We start from the raw sequence: 22110 nt of genomic DNA on the forward strand, positions 1-22110 counted from the left end.
GTGTGTGTGTGTGTGTGTGTGTGTGTGTGTGTGTGTGTGTGTGTGTGTGTGTGTGTGTGTGTGTCAACAGAGCGGAAGAGAGAGGACATTATGTCACGTCAAGGTAAAAGTGCGGACACGCAGTGCGGATGGCCTCTCCCGCATTTGTACCACCTGCATGTAGAGCTGGGGAGGCAAGATGAACAGTGTAGAGCACTGTGGTGAAATCTCACCTTGCATGTAATTTTAATCTTTCTATCTCACTGTGCCATGCATAATCACTGAGGAGACAGACAGCAGTGTGTTTGTGTGTGTGCATACATAGAAAGGAAAAGAAACAGACAGAGAGGGAATGGGTGGATGCGCTCCCAGGCTGCCAGAGGAGTGTGTCCTTGGACTGCCCTCTTCCGTGACGCACCCACCCACCCTTTCAGACACGCGCATCGAAACACGCGCGCACACTCCTAGCACCGGTTCATTTACTCTCTCTCTCTCTTTCCCTCAGACAAATACAGAACTAGGGCTTGCATGTGCATGCACACCTTCTTAGGTACCAGAGAAATTGAACTTAATGCTGTGCAATGCTGTGTGCGTGTGTTCACTCGTATACACACACACAGACAGAGCAGAAAGCTCTCAGACTGAGCGCAGACACCTCATCAGGGATGCAGCAGAGCCCCTGTCTGCAGAAAGAGGGAGAGAGAGAGATCTCATCTGATGTGGGATAGAATGAGGTGGAAAGGTCTGGTTGTCTGATTAAGGTTGAGCGTGTGTGTGTTCACATATGCGAGTGTGTGTGTGTCTGTGTGTTTGGGGTGGGGGGTGGGGCGGGTAGTAACTAGTGTAACTCCAGCAGTTTGGTTCATGCACGCACACAGAACACCAACCAACAGAGACAGATGACAAATAAAAGTCCACACCCAGAGATAAGTATGCCAATGCGCTCATCTTTTTATTGCACAACAATGTATTGTCTGTTTACGAATGCTTAAACAACATTGCCACTGACTGACAGACCAGCTTATTGAGAGACACCAGGGTGTGGCTCTGTGTTCTTGGCCAGCAGAGGTGGTGGACAAGACAGCCTTTTCAGAAACAGGTTCAAATCAGCCCCATGCCCTCGCCACCAGCATCTCGGTCCGCAAGGACTGGATGCAGGCAAATATTACAAGCATGCCAAGTATCCATCGAAATCCTTTGACACTGATTTGGTAGCACTGCAGCTTGGGCTGGGAGCTGAGTTGTCCTGGGTTGTAGACATCAACTTAGACAGAGCTGGAGTTTCAAAATACTTAAACCGTTCTGTTAAGAGCAGAAGCAGAGCACAGCCTGAGATGGTTGCAGACTGGCCTCCAGAGAGAGAGAGAACACATGCTGTGTCAGATATCTGTGCTGTCGTCTACATGGTGCTGGTAAAGTGTGTCTGGATGCCCACACTGAGCTATTCGTGCAGGCTGTGGAATGCTACTAAGTCTAGGGATGTGCTAGAGTGATTTCTTGGAGCATTACAGTGGTTTCTTTCATTTTTTTTTTTTTTTTTTTTCCTCTTCTGTAGAACAAATGTAGTTGTGACCATTTAACACACATCTCTCTCGGCTTCATGTGGGTTTTTAAAACCCCCTAAATGGCATCATATTCTCAAGTGGGACCAACATTATAGAAGGAAAGGCACAGGAACACACACACGCACACACAAACTCAAGCACACAGAGTCCTGAAGCAGAGAGAAGGCTTAGGTAAGCTAAGCAGGCTACAGTAGCTACGACACAAAAGTTTAACTGTTAGACTAAATAAAATCATTGTACAGTAGTTTGGTACACAACAATGTCTAGATTTGAAGGTCCCACTAAGAATTGTACACAGAACTCTGCTTAGATAAGAAAAATACAAACATGCACTCTGCTATTATCTGCCAAGGTATGGTAGGTCAAGCTCATGACTGCTCATGAGTCGAATTCAGCCTAAGAGAGAGCTTTTCTTAAATGGCAAAGACTTGATCAGTGTGCAACCAGCATCAGAGTGTAAATAGCTGTGCAACAATATGTTTTAAGAACGTTGTTTCCAGCACGTGCACAGCCAACTTCTGTTACTGTATTGATATTGTGCAAGCATCTCCACAGTTTGTTTATTACTTTCTGTCGTTTTTGGCTCTTTGCAGTGAGCGGATCATCTAAGCTAACGTCTAGACTGCCGATATCCACCAGAAGCCTGTCAGAGCTCACCCTCTCACTGTAAAAAAAATGTATCTTATACAGCTGGCTGTGGTAAAAACACAACAATGTGCCCCACATCTCTGTGTATACCATATGTACAGAACATGAGAGTACAGAGTACAGCGCGCATGGTGTTGGAAGGCTCAAACCAACAAAAATGTGCAATTTTGTGTTTCCCGTATCTGGGAAAATTGTATATACTGACATTGTCATCGTAATTCAGCAATACTAATCCTCTTCTAATGTTTTTTTTTTGTTTGTTTGTTTTTTACATATATTGCAAGTTGAAAATAAGAACACAGATTTGCATTTTTACAGGCACATACAAACCACAAAAATAGACTATGTGGAAACTAGATGTACTAGGCACAAGGTATATACAGTCCGTGTGCATGGGGCACATTGTAAAAACAAACTGCAAAACAACAACCGAACAAAAGAGACTGATAACTCAAAGACAGTTTTACAAATAAAAACAATACCCTGATTTGCTAACATGTCAACACCAAGGCATTCGGTACCCTTAACAACTGGTACAGCAAGAATAAGAGGTTTGAAACTTAGGGATTCTCAATAATTGTCAGTCAGTGTCAAACATGTATGAGGGCTTTCAATCCCACTAAATAGCAAGGCCCAGTAGAAGAACCATTAAACAATCACACTTTGAACCCCCCGTCATCAGGCAAATACAGCGCCACATCACACACACATACACTCACACAACATGCTGATGGTGGCTTTAAGCCAGCAGACTGAACACTAGACAGATAACTGACAGAAGTATGTGCTTGGCCGGGGCTGTATCCGCCTCATGGCCGAGGGTTCAAACAGAGCGGTACTGATCAAAGTGTCTGGGACGCCATCCTTTGAGTGGGAGTGAGTTACACACATATCCTACCGGTTGGATGCAATGAAACAGAGACGGCGCCTGATATTGCCTGAAACGTTAGCTCTTTAACTCTCCTTCCATCTTGCTCTCACTGACTGTGGTCTCATTCAAATAATATCAGCACAGTCCTGATAGCAGCTTAATAGGGCAAACTCTGGTATTAGCACAAAGGATTGGGGAAGAGGACCAATTGATTGCACTGGAACAGTACTGAAGCGCACAACAGCCATTGACTCAAATGGACTTCATTCACAATCATATTGGCATTTTGGCATGTACCTTTCCCATAGGAAAAAAAAAGCAATACAAAAAGAGTGTTGCTGATGAAGGAGGGTCACAGCTTTGTAACCAAGGTATGACAAACAACGAGGTTTAGTGCATGTTATCAATTAAACAGATAAGAGAACATGTGGCTGCTCTACAGTAACAATGAGCCAGGATTTACAAGCCATATAATGAAGCCCTTGGATAAAAACAATCACCTACGCCTTGTTTCAAACAGCTCGCAGGATAAGTGATCACAACCAAACGGGCAGAGTGTTACGCTAATAACAATCTCAGGGTTACGACTTCAGTAGATCCTCCATATTTATCTGAGCCAATCAGATTTCAAGGGGAACCTTTCAGCACGGTTAAATCAACAAGTGGATGATGGGAGGATAGACAAGTCTACATAAATCAATGGAAAGCCACGCTGCGGCAATCAATACATCTCTCTGGAAAGGTAGCAAACCTGAGTGAAATGTCCATCGCATCGATTTTACAATTAGAGTCTGTCGATGTTCAGAGCTGAAAAAGGTGGACATGGTATTTGTCTAACACAATGAATCAGCTGCCTATTTTCTAACCCAATTGGATTCACTTTCCTTCCTTACAGTTTAACCAGATAATGGATCCGAGAGAAGTACTGCAACCATTTTAAGAGAATGGAGCATCGATTTTTCATTTTGATTACAAGGTCGTAGTGCAACACAAGGTGCTTAATTGGACGTCCTCAGTGCTCACTTTGGACCAAGGAGATCAAAGTTGTTATGACTCACTCTTGTTCACGCCCACTTCAGTAAATAAACTAATAGAAAGAAGAAGAAGAAGAAGAAAGATCCTCTTGTGGTAGATCTGGTACAGGTTAAATATAGCAATGTTCAACCCAGAGAAGCATCATTAAACCATAAAAAAAAAAGATCACACGGACACTCAGCAACACATACAGCAATGCCCACAACCCCCCCTTGCATCATAAAAGCCTCTTTAAATCACTGTCCCTTTATTTACATGGCAGTTTATATCTGATTAGCTGTCTTCCTTCTCGTATGGCGTACATTCAGCAAGAGAAGTATTTCAGGTTCAACAGGATCAGAGTATTTTGAGTAAATATAACCAGCTATCCAAGCCTCAACCCTAAATGTTGAGACATTCATGGGAGTTTTGGATGAAATGGGACACATAAAGACTTTGATATAGAGCAAGTATGTTTTTTTCTCTTTTTTTCTTGTCTTTTTCTTTACATGTGAGGCATTTTATGCCCTCATATTGCCTACCCTCAACCCCCATTTATCTCACAATTGAACATTAGAGAGAATTAGTTTAGCTAAACTGATTTTTTTTCTTCTTTTTAAGGTTCTGACCCGCTGAACTCAAAGCGTGGATTCTTCCTGTGACGTGAAACCAGAATTAAACAGTTTGTTCCTCTCAAGTGTTAACAAAACAAAACAAAATAAGAGTTACACTACAAGTCCTTTCATTCTCTCAAGCATTTTTGGTTAAGGTAACAACATGGTCACTGGATTACAATACCTCAAGTGAAGCCACAATAGCTGCTGGATTCTTTAAGATTTCACATTAAAAACAAAACAATATGAAAAAGAAAGAAGTTCACTTTCCTGTACAGCATATGTATAGATATTTATATTCATATATATTTATATATATAGGCGGGGTAGAGTATTGCAGAATTATATTGCATGTGTTAATCAATAAACCTAGACAGAAACAAGCAAGTATACAGTATGGGTTGTTCACAAATGTTTCCTTCGAGTAAAGCTCAGATATTTTAACCACCTTTGCCTTCAGGGTTACAATCAGCCACCCACCAAACCGGCTTTGGTGGGTGGCTGATTGTAACCCGACCGGCATCAGAGGTGTTTGACGAAAGCAGGTCAGCACCACCATCGGCATGTCAAACCAACCGTGCAGTGTAGAGTGTGAGTCCATTCTCTGAAAGTAGAACCAAAACATATCAACAAACTCACGCGCACACACTTACACCCACATGTATACATACACACAAACCAAATATATGGCTTCTAATGTTGAATCAAGGCAGTTAAATAAATGGCATTTTCGTCGATGTTTCTTTTTTTTTTTTTTTTTTTTTTTTTTTTTTTTTTTTTAGTTGATACAGACACAACCAGACTTGGTGTTCAAGCTCAACTTTGGTTTGGGTAGATACGATGAATATAATATCCTTCCGTACTTTTTTCATCAACTATTTACACATCGATGTAAGATCGACCAGCGGTCTAAAACACTATTCCCATTACTATTTGAAACAATATGAAGAGCAATGTGTTCTTTTGCTACGACAGCTTATACAGAAAAATTACACTCAAAACACTTTTGGACGCTTAAAATGTCATTGTCATTTGACCTCAAGTCCCTGATTTTCAGTTTAAGTCCAGCTCCTGCTAGATTGCATTGCATGGATTCTACACAGTATGCAATAGTTACATCAATCATACTTTTCTTCATATCTTTACAGAAAAGACAGCGATATACAGTAGGTGTTTGGAAGCAGAGTGAAAGGGGTGATACTAAGACTAAAGGTGCTGGCACAGTAGACTAGACCAGTTCAACCTTAAGTTATACTAGCTTAATTGTATAGACTCCTCCTGGCCAAAGTGTCTCAAGACTTTGAGTAGCTCTTTTCCTTCTGCTGGCACCAGCACACAGTGCATCCAGGTCCAATAACTGGTGGCGCTGGCGGTAGCTGATTGGTCATTCAGCAAGCTGACAGATCAGCCAGACTGACCTAAACCGAATGGATTCTCCTACAAAAAAGGCCTCTTTCTCGAACTCTACCAGGGTCACAAGTTGGAAGACAGCCGGGATCTGGCAGAGTCTAGCTCTGGAAGGCTGACAATTGAATCTTTCTTGGGAGCTCCAGAGTCTGGAGGTCCTGATCCAGCAGCTGCTGCTACTGCCCCCATTCCAGCAGGTCCAGTGGGAGGAGGTGTGGAGGCAAATGCCACCCTCTGTTGGGCTCCCGATGATCTCCCCACCCCTGAGGGCCCTGGCATGCTGGAGTGAGGGGGCTGCGGAGGTCCGATGGAGGTGTTGGAGGTGCGAGTGGAGGGCGGGGGGCTAGGGGCTGCAGAGGCAGCTTGCGGTGTTCCTTCCTGGGGGAGTGAAGGCTGGGAGGCCGACAGGGCACGGGTGTCCTGACTCAAGCTCCCCATATGCAGGGAGTGGGTGCTCTTGTGTGAGGCAGGCCTCTGCTGGGTCTGTGTGGGGCTTGGTGCATGATGCTGTACTAGGGACAGCTGGGACCCAGAGGGTCCCACGCTTGCAATGTGCTGGAAAGTCCGTCCTGAAGCTGCAAGCGGGCTTTGGACTGGGGGACTCGAAATTGCCGATCCAAATGCCCCTCCGAGCGTCAGAGGGGGCTGAGACTGCAGAGGAGACATGGAGACTGGACTGGAGAGATTCTGCATCACCTGAAACCTTCGCACCATGCGTGGAGACTGCAGAGTCCCTGGACCCACCAAAGGACTTGCCATCTGAGGGCAAAAGCTCATGGCCACAGCTTGCTGGAGGGTGGCGATAGCAGAGCCCGTCTGCTGCTGACCCGGAGGGGCAAAGATGCCGCCAAGCGAAGGGGTCATAGACATGGCCCGCGGCCGCTGCAGGTCTACTAATTTTACCATCTCACGGTCATACTTGACGATCTCCTGAATCATCTCATTCTCCTGGTTGTTGAAGACACCAGAGTTGAGATCATGCTGCACCTTGTGCATCAGGATGGAGTTCTTTTTACCTGCAGAGAGAAATAAAAGCACAGGCTAATTACTAAAGATTAAAAAAAGGCAGAAGCAGTAAAGTTTGAGGAAAGGACAAGGAGTACATAAAGGTGAATAATGCATAAATACATGGAAACAGGAGGACGTATAACGAGAGAACAATGCGATTTAGATATAGCATGCGATGCCCTTCAAATCAGGTACATCCTCTAGCAGAACAAGCCCTCAGGAAATATACGTGTCACCCTGTACTTTTATCTATTGTTACAGCATCCTATGCCATTCTGAGCAAAGAGCACAGCTCATTGTACTGCTTCTTTTAATATTCGGGAAACATTTTCTTTTGTGTTTTTTGTTCACGGCTTCATTTGCTTTCATAAAAAGAAAAGACAGCAGAAACACTTAGCAGCTGATGTTTTAGAGATTTGCATAATTTCATGCCCAACATATTATATGATAATACATTATGATACATATGAAAATGATCTAAATCATTTTTTACCTATGCGGTCTAGACGATCAATGGCAACAGTCTCAAAGGCTCTTCTCATCATGGGGTATTCTTCCAGCACTTCATTGAAGTGGTCAACAGACAGAGAGTAAAGTCGACAGTAAGTCTCCGCTCGCACGCTGGCTGTTCGACGACCCCTCGTCAATAAGCAGATCTCTGAAACGGGGAAACAGAAAATGCCACCGCTTACAAAAGGGTTAAAAAAAACAATGGCACCATAAAAAAAATATCTTACCTCCAAAATAAGAGCCATCAGAGAGTTTCATTGCAAGCGTTCCCTTGGTGATGACGCTGCAGACTCCATGCTGGATAAAATACATTTTCTTGCCAATAGTGCCCTCCCGAATGATGTAATCTTGTGGCTGGAATACCTCAAAACGTAGCTTAGTCAACATGGCGGTCACAAAATTTGGCTCTGCGTTGGCAAACAGCGGCATCGACGCCACCAGCTTGCGACAGTTGAAGTTCACAATTTCCTAAGACAAGACGCAAAGAAGAACAGTAAAAATGTGCACAGTAAAGACTTTTTAATATAATATATGGTTCATATAATAATGGGAATAATGTGCATTATTGTCTCACTTCTCTCAGGGGCTCACTGAGTTCTCCCAGGATGCTCTCCTCATCAAACATCTTGCCCTGGTATCTGTGCTCGTAGTAATCGTGGATTTTTTGTCGGAAGTCAGCAGGCAGTTTGTGGAAGGACATGTACTGCTCCACTTGTTTGTACTAAGAGAGAAGAGAGATGATTTTTACTTCCTGTTAATGCAAACAAAAACAACAGAAAGAAAAAGGTTTTATTGACCTTGAGGCGAGCAATTGCATTTAAAAACCACAACAGTAATGGGGCTGGCAAATTCGTTTTAGCAAGTGTGCATCGTATTGCTAGTGTTACACTGTTCAATTGTTCAACTATTATTAAACATGTTTCTTAATGCCAAAAATACAGAAAGCAGCAATTAATTGAGCCATTAAAAATGTTTTTATATCTATTTCTCATCACAGACCTGTTCAAACACTGAAAAACGTCAGCGCAACATGTTTTTTTCAGTTCACAGTCAGTAAATCCCAAATATAGCAACCTGCTTCTCTAAAACGCACTGAAACACCAGCAGTGTGTATCAACCTGCCACTGATAACAGCCCCCAAAATGCACATTCACACCTGTTTGAGTAACAAGCTAAAAACTGTGAAAACTTGCAGTGCTCACTCGTTTCTGGACTTTATTATTTACTACTTCCAGTTAGGCAGGTGCACAAAGACCACATTAAATTTTGATCAAGATCCAAGTTTGTCAACAGGCAACTGCTTGAGACTTGAGGCATTTTAATGGCCAGAGAGGGCTGAAAAACTTTACATCCTTAAAGAACTGCTCAATATTTTGCAGTTATAACTCAGTACGAAAACTCCCGACAGGTGATCGCTCAAAACGATCTGCAAAACAGCTGTTTCTGTCCAGTGTGGGCATTTCATTTTATTTTTGTTGCATTTTCTTGTGGCCTTCTAGTTTACTAGACCAATAGCATGAACTGATCATTTTCATTTCTATTACTTCATTACTTTCTCAGTCTCTGGATGAATTTTGTCCCACTTCAGCTCAGTGAGGTTTGTGGGCACTCGTTTATCCACAGCCCTCTTAAGGATAATAAAAGCCCAGGTCATCACCTCTCCACCACCATACTTGACTGTTGGTATGAGGTATTTGTGCTGATTTGCTGTGTTTAGTTTTGTCCAAATGCTGCTGTGCATTAGGGACAAACATCCCCACTTGTGGTTTGTTCAGATGCAGCTTTGGAAAACTAAGCTGTTTTTTTAAGACTTTCTCTTCGTGACCCTTCTAAACAGGCGATACTCCTTCAGTCTTTTTCTAATTGTGCTGTCACAAACGTTTAACATGCTGACTGAGGCCTGTAGAGTCTGAGATGTAGCTCTTGAGTATTTTGCAGTTTCTTTGAACATTGCACCATCTGACCTCGGGGTGAAACTCTTCTGATCTCCTGGTAAGATTATGTCATTGTGTTAACATACACCTGAATGCTTCAGACCAGCAAATAGCCAAAACCTCTGCTTTCATACAGGCACTCAGACTTGCTGATGATCAATTAGTCAAGTAAATTTGATTAGCAGCATCTGGCAGCTACTTACCCTCCGAATTCCTAAGAAGCAGTAACCTGTCCTTGTTCACAACTGCATTTCATTCATAAATAAATACATCTAGGAGGAAGGAACTGGCTCAGGGCTCTAGTGAAAGACAGAGTTAGGAAGTGCTAAATGTTTCTAGTGAACAGGATTTTGATGATAATAAAAAACCAGAATACCACCACGCTCAAAGTTTAAAATAAACTAAGACAAAGGGCAAAATAAGCAAACATCATGCTATGATTAGGCAATGTCACCTATGAATTTTAGAAAAGGCCAAAATTCACCTGTAGCATTTTACTGCCCCACTCTCATTTAGCATTTATAGAATATTTCTCATGCCTCTTCCTCTTACAAATAATTTTTATCTGCTTCAGAATCTCTCGAGCTTCTTAGAAGTCCTCTATGCTCCAACTAGTGTTTCACCCCACTTCTCCCTCTCATGGACTAAAATGCTTTACTGAATATTTACTAATTAACTAACTATTTTTTCAAGAACTTCTCAATAGAAGCATCACTTTGCGCTAGAAAGGTTTATAAATCTCTTCACATCAGTGTCTGTGCAAAAGTCTGTCAAGTGTCATCAAACATATACAAACCACGCAGCTGAAATGAACACACCAAGCAGTTAATCAATGCCAAATCAATAAAAAAGTGAAAGGTTCCCTTCAACATAGCTGCAAGTCAAACAAGCAGCTTCTGTTGTTTAGATATGCAAATTTCAGTCCTTCCAAAGTGATCACAGAGAAACTAGAAACAACGTGGCTGGGCTGCAAAGAGAGGAGTGATAGACGTGGCAGTAAACAGAGCAGACAGTGAACTGTTGGTTGAAAAAGATTTCTCCTTGTACTCTGCTGTCAGCCTCTGTGCACTTCAACCCAGCTCAATTGGAAAGCTTAAGACCACAACTCAACTCAGCCTATAAAGCTGTCCAAACCACAATTTTGAGAGGTCAGCACGCTGGCAGGTGCTGTGTACTCACAACGTTCAGGAGCTGAGGAAGTCATCATCCATACCACCCCAATCCCAGCACTCCTTAAACTCTGCTGTGCGGTGGATAAAGCCACACTCTGTAAGTATCGAGTAACGTCCCCTGAGAAGGTTTGCTCGCAAGACCACCCTCCCCCACCACCCCCACTCCCCCACCCCCACTCAAAAAAAACCTGAAAGGCTTGTGGCTAACTTCTTCCACAGACAACAGTATGTCAGATGTTGTGTGTCCTGCCAGAGGCCCCGAGCAAAACAATAAGTGCCACCTGCTCAAACACTGTTGCAAGCTCTGAATCCTCCAGTGCAACGTATAAACTCCTTAACTGAAAATTGTTTGCTGTCAGGAACAGACTGCCTGGCTCTCTGTTTGCAGAAGAAAATTACAGTTAGCAAACAATGATTTTAAGATGTACACAACTGAATGCATGTGTACTGTACTAGAAGAATTATTGTCTCAGATCCAAGCTGCACAGTGGAACGAAAGCTTCCCTTTTTTCATTCCCAGGCTTTATGACAGCAGTACATCCTGTGAACATCCTGGTCACACTAACACGCTAATAAGAGACGAACGACAAACAAGAAACCAAACAGACCCCACCGATGAGTACCATTTCACTCTACTAGGGTCACATTGCTTAAACACGGAGCTTTATTTCTGTTAAGACTTGTTTTGAATTATCTCCCTTGCTATTGGCTGAATATTTTACATTATTCGTGTAATGTGAATGAAACTCTCAGGGGGAAAACAGTGGACAGCGGGGGACGATCTCAGAGCTAATAAACTGAGCAGATATGCTCGTATTATTAAAACTGAATAATAAATAATGATGTGCATACACTGACACCACAGTGCAGAAGTAAATGCAACATTTTTGCTTTTTTCCCCTTTTCTGGGACATTTTTTCCTCTGACACAGTCACACTGACACACTCTTTATCTGTTCAACTGCTTATTAAAGCAAATATCTCATAAGCCAGTCACATGGCAGCAACTCAGCAGAGACATGGTCAAGATGACCTTGACCGAGCATCAGATCAGAGCATCAGATTGAGGTATGAAGCTGTTTTAAGTCACTTGAACGTGATATGGTTGTTGGTGCCAGATGGGCTGCTCAGAGTATGTAAGAGGCTGTGTGATGCCATCATGTCAATATGGACCAAAAGCTTTAAGGAATTTTCAGCACATTATTGAAGAAATATGCAAAAGGAGCTACATTAGCTACTGCCAATGTAGTTCTCAGTAAGTGCATAGTGATGCAACATTCAGGATTATATCACAAGTGTGAGCAGTCAGTGAAGTGAGCATACAATACTGTGAAAAAAGTCTTAAGCAACCCCTCATTTACAGCAATTTATTGAAACATGCAAACATACCTGGATATACAGCATATAACGCAAAATCAGAGTTTGTACAGTTCTAACAAGGTCAGTATTTAGCATGACCACCTTTATTCTTAAGCACAGCCTAAACTGTCTCTGGCTTTTTTCTTGTAATTTCTTTAAGTGGTCTTCAGGAATAGTGCTCCAGGCCCTGGGGAGGTCGATCCATGAATGATAGTGTTTCGTTGGGTGTTTTTCTACCTGGGTATGGTTTTAAAGCACTGGCAGTGTGTCCAGGATCATCACCATACTAGAAAATGAAGCCACTGTCAGTCTGATGGTACTTTCCATGTTCATAATTCCATCATTCTTTAGTGCAGGGGTCCCCAGTCCACAAGGGCCAGTGTCCCTGCAGGTTTTAGATGTGTCCTTGATCCATCACAGCTCATTTAAATGGATAAATTACCTTCTCAACATGTCTTGAAGTCCTCCAGAGGCCTGGTAATGAACTAATCATGTGATTCAGGTGTGTTGACCCAGGGTGAGATCTAAAACCTGCAGGGACACCGGCCCTCGTGGACTGGGATTGGGCACCCCTGCTTTAGAGGATCCCTGAAACCACCGGCTGAAAGGCAGACCCAAATCATGCCAGGGCCTCCGCAGTGCTTTACAGCTGGCTATAGACACTCACTGTTGAATCTCTGTTCTGACCTCTTCTGTGGATATTGGTGACCCGTTCACTCTTCATATATTAGAACTAGAGAAAGGGGATTTAATTTGACTCTTTGCTTCCTGTCTGTTATCTGTAGACACAACAGTGGTTCGTCCCTTGTGTCAGGTGCCTTTTTTTATGTTTGAACAATTCACTGGTCGGTGTTAAATGGCTTAAAGAAAAAAAAGATTGCTTTTAAAAGGTACAAGAACTGGACTGAAAAAGCAGACGATGTCCAAAGATGACCAGTGTCCTTCAGAAATCCTGGAAAGCTATTGCTCAAAAATTACAGGAACGCTTGGCTCCTTGTGAGCAAAATATCAAGAAATAGGTGGTGCCTCAAGACTTTTGCACAGTATTGTAAACCTTGTCCAGATGAGACGGTGCCATGGGCTTGAAAACAGTTTCGGTCTTTGGGTATGCTTTGCCAGCAAAACGGCCGTAAACTCCTCTATTTCCCTGTGCACTCTGGAGAAGAAGAATGTGTAAATATTTTAAGATTGGCCTCTCTGATGAGTAACTCGTGACAAAAAACACAAAAGTCTAAAAACGGAATACGAAATTTGACTGTAAGATTTTTCTATGTACTTTCAGTACCTGCTATATTTCAAATGCACGGAGGCCAAACAATGAAACTGTGTTCTGTGTAGGTTTAATATCACCCCTCCAGATTCACACTACACAACTATTGTTCCTGCAGAGAGGAAATGGTAATGCAGTGAATGCAGATTGTTCTGTAGTGAAAATGTACTGTCACCATGCCCAGAAAAAGCAATGCGTGCTTCTGACTGATAGCGTCATCCTCGGAGCTTCCTTAAGGAAAACAAAAATAAACATAAATAAACCTAACATGCAACATCTGAATTATTCAGCATCCACATAAAGAAAAGTCTCCTGGGCCGGCGCAGCTCCACAGCTCTTCTGACGGAGTTACGCAACACGAAGTCTCACCTGCATGAGTGAATCTGCTTCCTGACATCTGCAGATGGAGGGCAGCCTGAAGAAATGACCCCGTGTCACAACTCTTTACCCGGAGTGTCCATGCCAACACTGCGCTCTTGGTGAGCAGCCCACACAATAGGAAATGCTGATTGTGTGAAAAGAGTAGGTGTCGAGGGGGTGGTGGCAGTGAGGGTAAACCTCACAGAGGGAGAGGTGCAGCGACCGTGTGCGGTTACGCATGAAGCTCAGTCCCGCAGCTTGAGTCGGATAAGGCTGAACGAATAAGGCAGCTAAAGCTTATCTGATTGAACTGAGATGGTGGCCTTTAATGACTTGGCTTTGAGTGCCATGTCATAGTGCGGCGTATCGATCATCACCGGGCAAACGTCAAATCTCTCCAGTGTCACGGAGGAGAGAAAACAAGCCTCTGACCAGTGCGTCACAGCGCCCACAGGGGACTGACAAACACCCAAATGAGAGTGAAAATGACATCCATTTTCTGTGTCACTTTGATGATGCGGCAGCAAACCGCTCCACTGACATTTTGTCATTTAAACCGCTGTTTGGGATCTATTTGCTTTTCGTGATTTGTTATTCGGAAAGACATTTAGGGAGCGCTTTGTCTGTGATTACATTTTCCCGCTTTCAAACCCATGAACTACTGAGCCAGCATCAGGTTTTTACTCCTTTCTCTCCCTTTCGCTTGAGTCACCTCCTCTCATTCATCCAAAAACTCTCCATCCTAATTCGGGTTCATCCCAAACGGACATGTGGATGTATAATACATTCACTCCATCCCCGGCTAAATCACCTCATTACATTATGAAGCACATTCACCAAAGAGAAGGAAATCAGATAACAGTAAGTAAGAACTTGACTTCTCTGTCTTCAATTCAGAGATGTGTACAGAGGGAGGAAAAACACGCTGTGGGGTCTCACACAGAACACAGTCTCATTAAACGAAACTGAGCTTCTGAAGAAATACAGGAAATCATATAATTCAGTCAAAGGCAGAGACAGCCAAGGCTTGACTCAATAGAAACTTTTATTTAAAAACCAGTAATGTAAAATAATGAATACCATCAGATAGAGCTAAAAAAGGATGGTTTTTGTTGTAAATGTGAGTGCAGGAATCTCTTTACAAAGCCCGCCTGCCTCTGGGTAATTGGGGGATGACTAAAAATTGTAGAAAAGAGTTTTTGGTACCCTAGATGAGGGAAGGGAGGTTAGTGGTGGTGGAGCACTGTTGTGTGTTTTCTGTCTCACTGACTCAGATCAGCCTCTACAATGATTACAAAGGAGAGATGGTTATTTCACGTAAAACCCCTTTTTAGTGTTATAAGTAAAAAAGAGTGTATCTAGTATATATAAATATAAAATCCAGTCTGATCTTTAAAGATTCTCCACCTCTACACAGATTCACTTATTCCTGCAACTAGAAACAACTTTATTAACAAGCCACACTTAGTAAAGTGTGATGTTTAGCACTGACACAAGTATAAGGGGGAAAACAATAAAAACTTGAGACATGTTAATCACAGGTCATGTCTACAAATTCCTTGTGCTGCATTCATACAGACCTTGACCCACTTTTCTTTACAACATTGCTTGAGTTCACAGACGTTTTGGGGCATTCATTTATGCACAGCTCTCTCAAGGTCCCACCACAGCATTTCAATCACGATGAAGTCTGGACTTTGACTGGACTATTGCAACACCTTGATTCTTTTCTTTTTTTAACCATTATGTTGCAGATTTGCTGCTGTGCTTGGGATCATTATCCTGTTGCACGATCCAGTTTCAGCCAAGCTTTTGCTGTCAGACAGACTGCCTCACATTTGACTCTAGAATACTTTAGTATACACGGGAGTTCATGATCCACTCAGCGACTGCAAGGTGCACATGTCCAAAGCCAACAACAAGAAGATACAACTTTGCAAATCTAAGCCTTGCTGCCATGTTTATATTAGAGAGAAGAAGCTTTCTCCTGGTGACTTTAGAACAAGCCATGCTTTTTCTAATTGTACTGTCCTTTAACTGTAAAGGCCTGACCTCACTGAAGACTGATGGACTTCAGATTGCTTATAAATGGCCTTATATCCCTTCCCAGATTGACAAACAGCAACACTTGCTTCTCCAAGATCATTGTTGATGTCTTTTCTCCTTGGCATTGTGGTAACAGTCATCTGAATGCTCCTGCAAACTCCGCAAACCTCACACTTTCCAACAATCAACTCATCAACTGCAGTTGATCAACAGCGCCTGGCTGCTTTCTACCCTCTTGGTTCCTGTAACCAGTAAGGGTGTACTTCATCTTTCACACACTGCGTCTGCATGTTGTTTTTGTTAAATAAATAATGACAGGGTGTAATATGTGTTGTTTTGTAATTCATCTCAGACTGTATTTACCTCATTTTAAGATCTGTTGTGGACCAGATTACTTTCATTATGTCCCAATACCCAAAACCTTAGAATTGAAGACAGTCTACTTTCTTTTTACCATGATTATACACCTCATACAGCGCTACACAAAACTCTCAGAACCACAAAGTCAGAATCACAAAATGCTGCACCTAAGACATGATTTTCCAGATGTCCAAATGAGCAGTTATGCATGTTTTTGGTATGTCATTGTAGAGCTATAGCAATATGACACACAGCATATTCACTGAGCTAGGAATCAGAGGACAGTGCAGTTATATGGTATCCCAAATCAACGGTCAAATCTAGAATCCCTGAATTCATCATTTTTATCATTTTCATTGGTGTATCAGATTTGAATCTGCAAAAAAGAGGCACAAGTAGAACTGCTGTTCTTTCTATGCCCCTCTGCTATGTGTCACTGTGCACTGTTACTATGCATAACTAACACAAAGGTCTCTGCACCAAAGCCACCAAGCCAAATTCTCGCTAAATTTAACCTGCATGAATTGTGACTCTGACATTTCTTCTGGGTTGAAAAGGAACCCTTCACACAATGCTAGCTCAATCCACACTGGGGCTGTAACAGACTGCCAGCAGACGTGTTTTGCTAACACTCTCCAAAATGATAAAAATGCCACTCACAGTCCTATCTGGAAGCATTGCAAATTCACCCGGCAGCATCGGCATCAGCCTCACTGGCATGCATGGCACTTTTCTGCTCTCTGAGTTTTTTTTTTTCTTTAATAAACATGCCTGCAGCTCAAATACTAATCCTCACAGAGCAGCAGAAAAAAAAATATGACAACTGGTCAGAAAAAAAGGTTTTTAAGGGAAATGCACTTCTTGGCCTCAGCAGAAAAGCTGTATATTCTGGGACAGGGTGAGGACGTATTAGAAAATGTCTAAATCTGAAAGAATAAACATAAAGAGCACAGCATTATGAAAAAATTCTAATGTCAAGGCATGTTGGTTTCGTACTCCTCGCATCATCCTTAAACTGGATAACATACAGGCTGGTTTAGGATTAGACAACTCATCACAGCTCTTAAATTTTTAAGGTTTTAGTTTGCTGAGTTCATCCTGCTTGTGGTGCAAATTCGACAAGATTTTTAAAACTGGGGGGAAAACTTAAACTTTGCACATCTGGGTGACTTGTTCCTCAGACAGAAAACAAAGGACCTTCCTCTCGCCGTGTAACTCTCATCATCCTGGGCAAACTGTGACGACAAGAGCTTCAGTCAGCACTCTGCTGGCTGAATCGTTTTCTTCTAAACCATTTATTGGACATGATTTATACTCAAGTGTCCTGCCACATGGCAAAAAAACTCTTTGGGGAGAGCCGCACAATGCTAGCCAGACACCAAACTGACAAAACAAAAAAAAAAGAGAGAGAGAGAAACTCCAAACAATGTGAAATACACAGCATTCAAATATCTTGCAGTGCACCAGGACTGTCTCTCCCACAGGTTTACCCTCCCCCTCAGTTTGCTTTGTATAGCAGCCAGTTAGCAATAGCACTGCACCTTTCAAGGACACCACCACCAGAAAGGATAGAGATAGAGGAAGAGAAGGGGAAAAAAAGAGAGAAATTTAGATCCGGAGGTGAGGAGAGCGAAAGATCAGGAAGGAGATACGCCAGAGAGAATCAGGTGGAGACATTTAAGCAGTGCAGGGGAAGGAAAAGGAGGGGTGGAGCTCATGTAAAGTGGATAGTTAAAGATGCATAAGAGATGATATAGAGCAGAGGCAGAGTGAGATCCAGTGAGTGAGTGACCAGGAAGTGAGAGACTCTGAGAGAGGGAGGCGGCCATGATGGCTTACGTCACCTTCAGGATGACATTGCCGGGACACACAGGTCCGCTGCCTCATCAATTCTACTGCTGCTCAAGGGGACATCATATCACACACACACACAGGCACAGCCACAGCCTCTGGCAATGTGGCTCTACCTGGCCGAACACACCCGGAGCCTCTGATTGGCTGCTGAAAGCCGGCAGCACTCCCACTGCTCCCTAGCCGGCAAGACTCTGCTTGGAAACAGAGTGACTGTGCTACCACGACAGGCCACTGCTGCAGCGCGGCTGAGCGCTGCTCTGATCCGCGCTCAGGTTCATTGTCCTTATGACAGCATATACGGGTGCTTTAATGGCGCCTGATGGTGTGCCGTTAAGGTCACAACCTGAAGTGTTTAGGAGTAGGTTGATGCCACACACTGCTGTTACACTTCCTCACACACATACAGCCTGTTGTATGATATGTATTATCTATTATTGATAACTAATTACGTGACCTTATGGTTTAATTTTCATTTAATGAGCAGTAAATATCTAAATCGGCTAAATCTGTCTCCAGTGATCTTTACGTCAAATCATTAGCAATGTCAGCATCTGCATGTCTGACATTAACCATAAGGACCTCTCTATTTTATCCAGCTCTGTTCAACATGAACATAAAGTTGTTTTCTTCTGTAAGATCTTGGACTACATGAGATTAATCCTTGGTAACACTTGCTAGTCATGCATATTAGCAATCTTATTAGCCTACATTTTTACATTTTAGTTAACAAATAGTTTAAAAATGTAGGCTTGTTTGAACACATATTACTGCTTACTGGATTTTGTATCTTGCTGGTCATAGTTCCATTAGTACAATGATTGTTCTGGACTATAGAGCTGGTCCTGACCGCATCAGGATGAGTCTTTGACTGTGAGGTGACTTATCAATCATAAGTTGTTAGCCAGTGAGCATATGATGGTTAATCCTCATTTTTTTAATCTAACCAGACTTAATTTTTTATTCAGTATGACTCAAAATGAGTGACTGAGTCCATGAACTCATCAGGAAAGTGTTTAAAGAGGTCAAGACAGAAAGCTGTTTTCCCATAGACTTCAACTGGAACAAAGACTTTTTCCAACCACAGCTGTCGTTATCTGGTGCGGGATGGATACATCGTGGCAATTCAGGGTTTAGTGTCTCACCCAAAGATGCTTCAGCACATAGACTGAAGGAGCCAGGGATCAAGCTGTGCTCCTTCTGATTGGCAGACAACCCCCCCAAAAACAACATAATGTTTAAGCTCAGGAGCTCCACAGAAGCTTGTGAGTAAATTTTGGTAGATGATCAGTGAGATTAGCTGCTTCTCTGTTTCATGCTAGGCTAAATTACTCAACTGATGGGCCACCACTTCAGCTTTAATGTTTCATCTCATTTTCTTATCCAACACTTTGCAAGCAGGTGAATAACTTGCTTTTAAAGGACAAATAAAGAGGAAATACTGGATCTAAAGAAAAACAGCTCGCAGAAAAGTGTTGAAATCATGGGATGGAGTTGTTTCCTCACCTTTTCCTGATATTGCCGTCTGGAGGAGTCCAGGGACTGGATGAGAGCTGTTGCATGGCCAATAAAAACAGCATAGCACGTAGCTCCTACAATCATACTCAACATAGTGAGCCAGATATCTGATAGACTCTCTGGGGCTTGGCGGCCATAACCAATGCACAGCATGTGGCTCATTGCTTTGAAAACAGCAAAGGAGTACAGCTCTGACCAGGTGTCGTTCTGTGGAAAGACAAGAAAGGAGATAAACAAGGAGTTAAACACACAAATGTTACATTCAAATATATGTTTCAGACGAGGGTGATGCCATGGAGTAGGTAACTAGAAGAAAAGCTTTGGGGACAGGGGTCATGGAGGAACAGTTATATAAATGAGAGCTCAAGGGACACAGAAGGAAAGAGGGAGGAAGGGGAAACAACACCGAGGGATTCCTTCGAGGCCTAATCAGGAAAGTAGAGACGGTTTGAAAGTTATTTCCTCAGAGAGGAATTATAATGAGAGGTCATTAAATATGCACTTGAAGAACTGTGTGAATCGGAATCTACTAGAGCGGGGCAGCAGTCACCAAGCTGCTTGTGCGGCAACTCCAAACTCTTATTGTGACTTAGAAAGACATCTATGTTTCTGCCCACTTTAAATACATGTAATGAACACTTATTCAATGTTTTATTTCACTGTAACTTTGTCCCCAAACACAGCCCTTAACAGAAAAGTCAGATGAAAAAGGTCTTGATTTGGCCTTACTGTGCTTACCTGAGTCTGAACACGATGCTGATGCAATTAATTCAAAGCCAAAAGTAGGATCGGAATCCTAGATTTTTAGCTATGTTTAATCTTTTTTCTACTAAAGAAACTCATTATATGTGTAAGCTGTGTTACTAAAGCAGCGCACAGGGAAAAAAAGTTACAAACAGCATCCTGAAAACCTCTGAGACCCTCAAGTCTTAAAGAAACACACACACTAAAAAACACACACACACACACTTAGCCTCACTAAATATGTACCAGCTACACAGAGGTCACAGGCTGCACTTAACAAAGGCAATCAGCTGCATTATATCCTCCCCATAACCTGCTGCAGAGAAGTGCATCAGCACTCTACTGCAGCATTATATTAAGAAGTGTGCAGTTCTTCTCTGTTTCTTTCCTATAACGAAACTAACCAAAGTGTAGTGTTTTTATGAAAAACCTGAACTTATTCAATGTTTTAATCTCAAAAATTAACATTATTGTTTTAAGTTCATGTAAAAAAAACTTTTTAGTGCGATGCAAAATGTGTTGTGTGTATTCAAATATTAACAATTTGACGATACAACAAGTACTGTGTCTAGCAGATTAATGCACAAATGTTTCTCATTATGAATATTTGGCTTAATTGGGGCAAATAAATGTAGTTTCTCTAAGTGCTGGTAACTCCCAAACCTGAAAACTAAAAAAAACATGTGGGGTTTTTGTTGGGTTTTTTGCTGTTTTCTGATTTGTTTTTATCTGATTCCTCTATTAGATTAGATACGAGAACAATCACTAGGTATAAAAGGTTAAAAAAAATCACAGGTAGAGACTGAGCAGAGAGGTTTGTTAACATCCAAACAGCATAACTTTAAATGGCCACAAAGTGATAGAAAGAGCTCTCCATATGAGGTCAGGGAAATCAAAACTCCCAAAATAAATATAGCTCCACCAAGTGGGCTGGGGCTAAATGGTATATGTAAAAACAGAAAGAGAAACAGTGGAGTGAAGCAGATTGAATAATAGATGAACGATGAGCACTTTGATTCTGAAATAGAAACAGGCAAGAGAGAAGGAGAGACTCCATATCCTCGTAAGTCTCAATCGCTCTCCTCAGAGATTTCAGTTTGGGAACTATCCGTTGCTTTGATGGTAATCACCATCTCCATTAGCCGCAGATAGTCTGTTTGAACTTGACTGATAACGCAGGGGCTTTAAATTTATCTTGCGGGACCCTAAAATGCTTCTTTAAATAGCCTGCAGCAACCTTGTTGTGCAAGATGCTTCGCAAACACAGATGTGAAACGCACCTGCCAAACAGTTTGGGCAGGTTTATGTAACTCGTGTGCTGTAAAAAAAACCTTCACATTATCAGTATGCATCAGCACTTTATCCATGCTAGCAGCGGTGGGATGCTTTTAATTCTTTCCCCCATAAAGGCGACATTTGACAACCTCCCCTATACCATTAATGACGAGTTATGACACTTCGGTATATATCAATAAAGATGTGGTGTGACAAGAACTAGAATAGTTTCTGGGTTTTGTTCATAGGCAGAAAGCACCATCACTAACCTCTGATGCAAACTCATTAATCTTTTTCTGTAAGCAAGTCTGAAATATGACAGAAACCACCCAGTTCAGATAGGAGCTGCAAGGATTACTCCTAGTAGGGGTAAAACAGGTCATCTACCAGTCAGAAGTTTGGTGGTTTGATCCCTGGCTGCCAGATATCCTTGGGCAAGATCCTAACCCCAAGTTGTTCTCGAGTGCATCCATCAGAGCCCGATAGAAAAAAAGTGCTTGTGTGAATGGCTGAAAGTGGTTGGGTAGAGCAGAAAAGTGCAATATGAAAACTGTTACGTTTACTGTAATTGCGGATGGTGTCAAAAATACATCATATATATACATA

General features: G+C 42.3%; 1 protein-coding gene across 1 annotated transcript in view; it reads right to left on the reverse strand.

The window, feature by feature from the left end:
* Positions 1-5212: 5212 nt before the first annotated feature.
* The window catches only part of LOC102196755 (potassium/sodium hyperpolarization-activated cyclic nucleotide-gated channel 2), a 31429-nt gene continuing 14531 nt past the window's right edge, over positions 5213-22110 (reverse strand). Inside the window, exons 4-8 of the mRNA XM_005721173.1 lie at positions 19474-19692; positions 8191-8337; positions 7844-8084; positions 7600-7764; positions 5213-7114 (exon numbers count right to left, since the gene is read on the reverse strand). Coding sequence (XP_005721230.1) covers positions 6165-7114; positions 7600-7764; positions 7844-8084; positions 8191-8337; positions 19474-19692 — 1722 coding nt within the window. The 3' untranslated portion in view covers positions 5213-6164. The remainder of the gene's footprint in view (positions 7115-7599; positions 7765-7843; positions 8085-8190; positions 8338-19473; positions 19693-22110) is intronic.

The sequence above is a fragment of the Pundamilia nyererei genome, unplaced genomic scaffold, assembly GCF_000239375.1.
Source record: "Pundamilia nyererei isolate P.nyererei 1_Seehausen unplaced genomic scaffold, PunNye1.0 scaffold00004, whole genome shotgun sequence".
NCBI lineage: Eukaryota > Metazoa > Chordata > Actinopteri > Cichliformes > Cichlidae > Pundamilia > Pundamilia nyererei.